The sequence below is a fragment of the Elephas maximus genome, chromosome 7 (genome assembly GCF_024166365.1).
Source record: "Elephas maximus indicus isolate mEleMax1 chromosome 7, mEleMax1 primary haplotype, whole genome shotgun sequence".
Classification (NCBI taxonomy): domain Eukaryota; kingdom Metazoa; phylum Chordata; class Mammalia; order Proboscidea; family Elephantidae; genus Elephas; species Elephas maximus.
This window is the reverse complement of record NC_064825.1, coordinates 119,781,879-119,789,035: the sequence shown is the minus strand read 5'-3', so window position 1 is coordinate 119,789,035 and position 7,157 is coordinate 119,781,879. Positions and strand designations below refer to the sequence as shown.

The following is a 7,157-nucleotide window of genomic DNA, read 5'->3' as shown; positions in this document are numbered from 1 at the left end:
TCCTTGAATTATGGTGTTGGCAAAGAATATTGAATATACCATGGACTTCCACAAGAATGAATAAGCTCCTTAGAAGCGAAGGTAGCAAGACTTCATCTCACGTAATTTGAACACGTTATCAAGAGAGACCAGTCCCTGGAGAAGGACATCATGCCTGGTGAAGTAGAGGGTCAGCAAAAAACAGGAAGACCTTCAAACAAGATGGATTGACACAGTGGTTGCAACAATGAGGTCAAATACAGCAATGATTGTAAGGATGGCACGGGGCTGGGAAGTGTTTCCTTCTGTTGTACGTGGGGTCACTATGAGTGGAAACCAACTCAATGACACCTAACAATAACAACAACAATCTTTACAAAAACAGATTGCCATGGTTTTCTTTCACAGCACCTTTGGGTCGCAACAGATCACAAACCGCTCATGCCACCCAGGTTTCTTTACATTAGGATCTCATTTAAATTTCACAACAATCCTATGAACTAAATAGAATTACTTTCTCCATTATTTAAATGAAGAAATCATGACTCAGAGAAAATATATATTGCCTAACATCACAGAACCAGGGGATGGGATTCAAGCCATACCATTTAATTTCAGAGTCCGTGCTGAATTTACACTAATATTATGCTCATTCCCATCCCCCAATCTATAGTAAAATGTGGAATGCACTAAGTGACATTAGAAATAATTCAATGCATTAATCGAGTTGAGCAGAGGAAAAGAGAATGAACAAAATACGCACTACTTTTTTGCTGTTGGAAAAACAACAGAAAGTCATTTATGCACCAAACACCTTTATTGTCTTGATGACCCCTAAAGACAATTCTCCCTATGCTTGACATGATGTAGGTTTATGTGAATGATTTTTACTGGAAGTAGTGTTTCTGGTTTGAGATTTCTCAAAAAGCAGCAAATATTAAATTGAACAAGTTGAAACCAAGTCTCCCATTACTTCTTCCCCACCCTTTTGAATATGAATTTGTCTGATGAAAGAAGTTGAATGGTTGCCCTTGGGAAAGTCTGAAGGGGGTAGAAAGTCTGGGGATTTACCTTGAGAATAAATCCTCTCTCATCTCCTAATCCCAATTCGTTTCATGAACATGGAGCTTAGGAATGGAAAGATTTCCTTCTCAGAGAAGGCACGGCTTTTGCAAGTTATGCCTATACATCAGACAGGTTTGGATGGAAGCTTTATGGCTCCTCCCAGATTTCACTTTAGTTCTTAGAAGGGAAGAGAAATATGAAATCAGGGACTGGCTTGGCCTTCCAAATTCACTCTCCAAACTCACAGGAAATGTTCTTAGTCTCTAACAATTTATGATCACATATTTTCCCATATCCTCACAGAAGAGGAGCCCTATGAGAAAAACCCTGTTTCCTTCAAGTGCTACGCCTTTCCTGATTGGATATTGCTAGAGAAACCAGGAATAGGCAGGGCTTTGGTTTTGGGGGGCTTACCCCTGAGGGTATTAAGCTCAGAGTTTTGTCAGCCATTTGCCCCAATGGGCCCTCCTTTGTTTTGTTTCCTTATTTCCTCATCCTAGCAGGTCTTAGGAAACCCTGGTGGCGCAGTGGTTAAGTGCTACATCTGCTAGCCAAGAGGTCAGCAGTTCAAATCCGCCAGGAGCTCCTTGGAAACTCTTTCGGGCAGTTCTACTCTGTCCTGTAGGGTTGCTATGAGTTGGAATCGACTCAACGGCACTGGGTGTGGCTTTTTTTTTTAATAGGTCTTAACAGTTTTGTCTCCAAACCCTGTTGCTGATCTTTCTTAAGTACAACTCTGATGGTGTCATGCCACCTCTGCCACTCTCACCTTAAAGGTAGAACCTACTCTTCTTCACCTGGGTTCGGCCCACTGTGATCTCATTGCAGCTTCCTCTTCCTACAGCTCCATTCTAGCACCTTGCACTCCATTCAGACTGAACCACTATTATCTCCACATCCCATCCTTTCCACTTTTAAATAGTTTTCCAACACATTTCCATTCCCTTAAATGTCCTTACTACCCCAGGTTCTCTCTTCCATGAAGTCTTGCTTGATTCCCAAAATTGAAAATGCATCCTTTCTCTGAAATTCAATTGTCTTATCTATACCTTTCCTATGATTCCATCCACCTTGTATTATAATCATGTCACACAACTTTTTCATCATATCATGAGATTTTGTGTGTTATATCCACATATCTCCAAATCAATACTTCAGGAGACAATGAGTGTGAATGAATACATGAAGAAATAAGTAAATGATTCTTGTCCTCACGTTCTTGAATCTTTCTTCCCAAAATTCCTTGATGCATTCTTGAGAATTTACTGAGAGAATTTAATTTTCATTTCATTTCTTCTGAAAATGGTTCCTGAATTACACCTCTTCTTTTCCTCAAAAAACTCCTATATAGCTTGGCCCTACTCTTAGAAGTTGTAAATCGAGTTGTAGATATTTATGTAGAGAGGTTTTGCAAAGAAGAGGAAAAAGAGAACTAGTCCTGATACTTCTGGTTTCTCACTCATTAGGTTAATGGCTCAGAGTATAAGTTAATGTACTGTCAGTCTAATTTTTCCATCTGTCTTTGTAACTATCCACAGAGAAGAGCTGTTAGCTCAATGACCTGGCAAAATCATTCAGTATTGATGGAATTGGTGTTCCTGGCCTATCCCTCCCACCCTGAGCTAAGAATCCTGGTCTTCCTTGGAATCAGCCCAGTTTATGCATTGGTCATCACTGGAAATGTCCTCATTGTGTTGGCCATCCAGAAAGAGGCCCGCCTACAAACACCCATGTACTATTTTCTGGGCAGCCTCTCAGGGGTAGAAGTATGCTACACTGCTGTAGTTGTGCCCCATATGCTGGTAAACAGCCTAAAGACACAGAAGACCATAACTTTCCTGGGCTGCGCCACTCAGATGGTGTTCTTCATTGGACTTGGCAGTGCTGATTGCTTCCTCTTAGCTGCCATGGCCTATGACCGGTATGTGGCCATCTGCTACCCTTTGCAGTACCCTCTCATCATGTCTTTGACTCTCTGTGTACGCTTGGTTGTGACTTCTGTAGTCGTTGGCTTCTTCCTGTCTGTACAACTGGTGGCCTTCATTTTCTCTCTGCCATTCTGCCAGGCTCGGGGTATCGAGCACTTCTTTTGTGATGTGCCACCAGTGATGCGGCTTGTTTGTGCCAACAGCCACTTCCATGAGCACTCAGTGCTGGTGGCAGCCACACTAGCCATTGCTGTGCCTTTCTTCCTCATTGCTGCCTCCTATGCCTTCATAGTGTCTGCTGTGCTCAGGATCCACTCAGCAGCTGGCCACAGCCAAGCTTTCTCCACCTGCTCCTCCCATTTCACTGTGGTCCTGCTGCAGTATGGCTGTTGTGCCTTTATGTACCTGCGCCCCAGCTCCAGCTACTACCCCAAGAAAGATCAGCTCCTCTCACTGATCTACACACTGGGCACCCCACTGCTCAACCCACTCATCTATACCCTGAGGAACAATGAGGTGAAGGGGGCCCTTGGCAGAGTTCTTACCAGGAATTACCTTTCCAAGAACAGCTAGAGGAGGGGACAGCCTATCAGGTGAGGTTTGGTTCCAGCCCATGCACCTGAGATTTCTGTCAGGTGATGTTAAAACTGGTCTAAAAAATTGGTATAAATTATCTGAATACTGTTTATCTATGAGTTGCTGATGGCACAAATGATTAAGCACTCAGTTACTAACCAAAGGCTGCAGATTTGAATCCACCCAAAATTTCTTTGGAAGAAAGATCTGGTGATCTACTTCCAAACGATCACAGCCTTGAAAACCCTGGCGACAGCTCTACTCGGACACACATGAGGTTGCCGTGAGTCTAAATCGACTTGATGGCAACTGGTTTGGTTTTGTTTTTTCTCTTAAATTAGGGACCTTAAAAGATTTGTACCATTGGATTCAGTCATTTCTCTTCTAGGAAAGAAATACATAAGCCAATTAACATTAAGTAATATAAAGCTACACATATAAGGCTGTATCAAAGTATTACTTGGAAAGAGATGTCTGATTCAGAAGGTTTTAACTGGGAAAAAATGTAATAAAGGAATTATCTACAGAGGTGTGGATAAGAGAACAAGGGGTGGAAAAGTACATTCTAGCAACAGCAGGAGATCATTATGAAGGCAGGTACAGTATAATCAGGGACCAGTGAGAGCCAGAGCTATAGAGATAGGCCATAATTGGAACTGTTGCTTTAGGGGCAAAAAGACAACTTTTAACAGAACTATGGCCAGGCAAAGAGAGGTAAATACCCTGACCTCTCTCTGTCTCCACCCTCCATCTCTTGCCATGTTTCCCATTGACCAAACTCAACTGGAAGCAAGGAGGCAGGGGTGACTGGGCAATTCAGTCCTTGATATCAGCCCCTTGGGGCACAGAGAAGAGCAGAGAAGGACAGAGACTGGATCTTGAGATTAGAGGCAAGCAGAGAATAATCAGAAAAAGTCTTTTTTATTATAGTATCTTACGTAAAAATGAAACTACATTAACAATCCAATTTCCCCATAGTACTGTTGAAAAGATTATTGTGTAAAAGAATACTATGTAGCTTTAAATATATGTTTCAAAATAATAATTATTATTAATAAGAATAAAAATGAATAAAACATTGCTGTAGAGTTGATTCCAACTCATAGCAACACTATAGGACAGAAGAGAACTGCCCCATGGTGTTTCCAAGGCTGTAAATCTTTACCAAAACAGACTGCCACATCTTTCCGCCATGGAGCAGCTAGTGGGTTCCAACTGCTAACCTTTTGGGTAGTAGTCAAGTGCTTTAACCACTGCACCATCAGGGCTCCTTAATTATTATTAACAGCTAGCATTAATTAAGCGCTTACTATGTGCCAGGAACTGTGTGCTAAGTGATTACACGTATAAATAAGTTTAATCTTCAAAAAATCCTATGCTGTAATATTATTATTCCCATTTACCAACAATGGAAGTGAGTCACAGAAAATTTAGGTAACTGGCATGAGGTCACACAGCTACTAAGTGTTGGAGCTAGAATTTGAACCGAGAGATTTCAGCTTCAGAGGCAATGCTAACACAATAACGAGTGGCAAAAGCAAGAGAGAATGCTGCATTTATAACATGATTCAAATATTTGAAAAATATGCATATGTGCACACATATAGGACAGAGAATAGATGTAAATGTAATAAAATATTAAATATTCATCTCTGGTCTGAGAGAGAATAATCTTTATTGTCTGGATTATTCATTTTTAGGTTTTCCACATTTTCTATAGTACTATGTTACTTTTAAACTCAGAAAAAATAATTTTCAAAATACATTTCCATGTATTAGTTGGAACCGTAAGAAGTTACTGCTATTCGACTATTTTTGATCTACAAAGTTGCAGTATCACATGTCTCAACCCAATGCATGCATTTAATCTATAAACCTCCCATCTTCTCAGCAAGGATTGCCTGCTACCTGTCAGATATCCTTACATTTTTTTTTCCTTTCCTGGTTTTTTTCTCTTCATAATTACCCTTGAGGATTTTCTTAATCGAATTATTTTAATTTACGTAGCAGTAGTGAAAAGGACTACAAAATATGACTCATTCTGATCCTGTCTCTTCCTTCTTGGGAATAGTTATGGCAATAATACCAAAGTAGAATTCCTGCACCATAAATAAGTGATGGAGGAGAGGAGGAAAATTCTTTCCTTGGAGGGTTGCTTTATAACATGCCAGGCCAAAGTCAAGACACTGCCTCAAAAGCACATGCAATATTAATTCTGGGCATTGAAGGGAATCCAGAAATAAAGGTGAATGCAAGGAAAGGAAGGGACGAGAGAGAGAGAGGGAATAAAGAAAGGAGGGAGATTGGGAAGATGGAGTCCAATGGCACTTTAATGCTGCCATTCTTTCAGCATTTGGTTTTAGGAATCATACTCAAATTAACTTGGGACTCAAAAAAGAAAAAGAACTCAGGAAAGAAAGGGTTGAATTATAGGGCTACTAGAGAAAAGTCATTGAAGTACTGATTACAAATTAATGGGCACCTCCAGGACCCCTTCATTCAGTTCCGTTAACTATAAAGAATGAGTTTTACTTCCTTAAGTTCAGAAATGTTTGCAAAGTGCTTCCTCTACTTGCAAATGGAGCCATAAACATCCAGCTAACAGCCCCTCCGGCTTTACATCAATGCCTAAAAAAAAAAAACTTGTTGCCGTTGAGTCAATTCCGACTCATAGTGACCCTATAGGACAAGGTAGAAGTGCCCCACAGAGTTTCCAAGGAGTGCCTGATGAATTCAAACTGCCGACATTTTGGTTAGCAGCCATAGCAGTTAAGTGTTTCCCTAATAGGTTCTAAATTCTGCTTCTTACTCTGGTCTATGTTCCACATCTTCTGGCAATTGTCCCATTGACTCTGATCTAATTTGCCCCATTTAGTGCAGCTTTTTGAATTGGATTTCAAAAGTACTCCTGGACTTGATGATGGCTTGCCTTCATTCTCTCTTTTTGTGATTATCTTTGGCTCTTCACCACATAATCTGTGGTCTAGTCGTTCTTCTCTTCTGTGCCTAGCTTCAACTCCCAGAATCCCAGCAGAGCTTTATCATGAAGTCCTACCTGTCTGAGAGGGGATATTAAGCAAGAAAAATAACAAATACCTTTGATATAACCCAAGGATAGTTTCTCATCAACCCCTACACCAACACCACACTATCTCTTTCACTATGTTTTCATAATAACTCTTGATAAAAAGTAGAGCGAGTTATCCTATCATGATTTTCTTCAAGAAGTGTTTTATCCATTCTTGGCCCTTTGGAAATCCTTAGGATATTAAATCAATGTATCAAGTTACACATACCCACAAACTTGCTGGAATTTTTAGTGAGATTGCAATGAATCTATAAATCAATTTAAAGAGAAGTCATTTTTTTTTAATATTGTGTGTTGTAATCCATGACCATGATATATTTTCACATTCATCTGTATTTTAGCCATTTTTTTCAATAAAGTTATTGAACAATAAACTTTCCAAAAATCATATATTTTTCCATATAGTTATATATTTTTCTGTTATTTAGTGTTGATGATACTTTATTGAGATATAATTTACATACCATAAAATGCACAATCTAAAAATACAGAGTTCAATGAGTAGTGGAAAGTATATACAA

The 7,157-nt window shown here is 39.8% G+C and overlaps 1 protein-coding gene across 1 annotated transcript; it reads left to right on the top strand.

Moving 5' to 3' along the window:
• The first annotated feature begins 2,600 nt into the window (after positions 1–2,600).
• Positions 2,601–3,545, top strand: LOC126080835 (olfactory receptor 10W1-like). The gene has a single exon (XM_049892021.1). The coding sequence runs from the start codon at positions 2,601–2,603 to the stop codon at positions 3,543–3,545; it is 945 nt and encodes a 314-aa protein (XP_049747978.1).
• The last annotated feature ends 3,612 nt before the right edge of the window (positions 3,546–7,157 follow it).

What these genes read in the sequence shown, in the direction of transcription:
- LOC126080835 (XM_049892021.1), top strand. Translation starts at nt 2,601, where the DNA reads ATGACCTGGCAAAATCATTCAGTATTGATGGAATTGGTGTTCCTGGCC.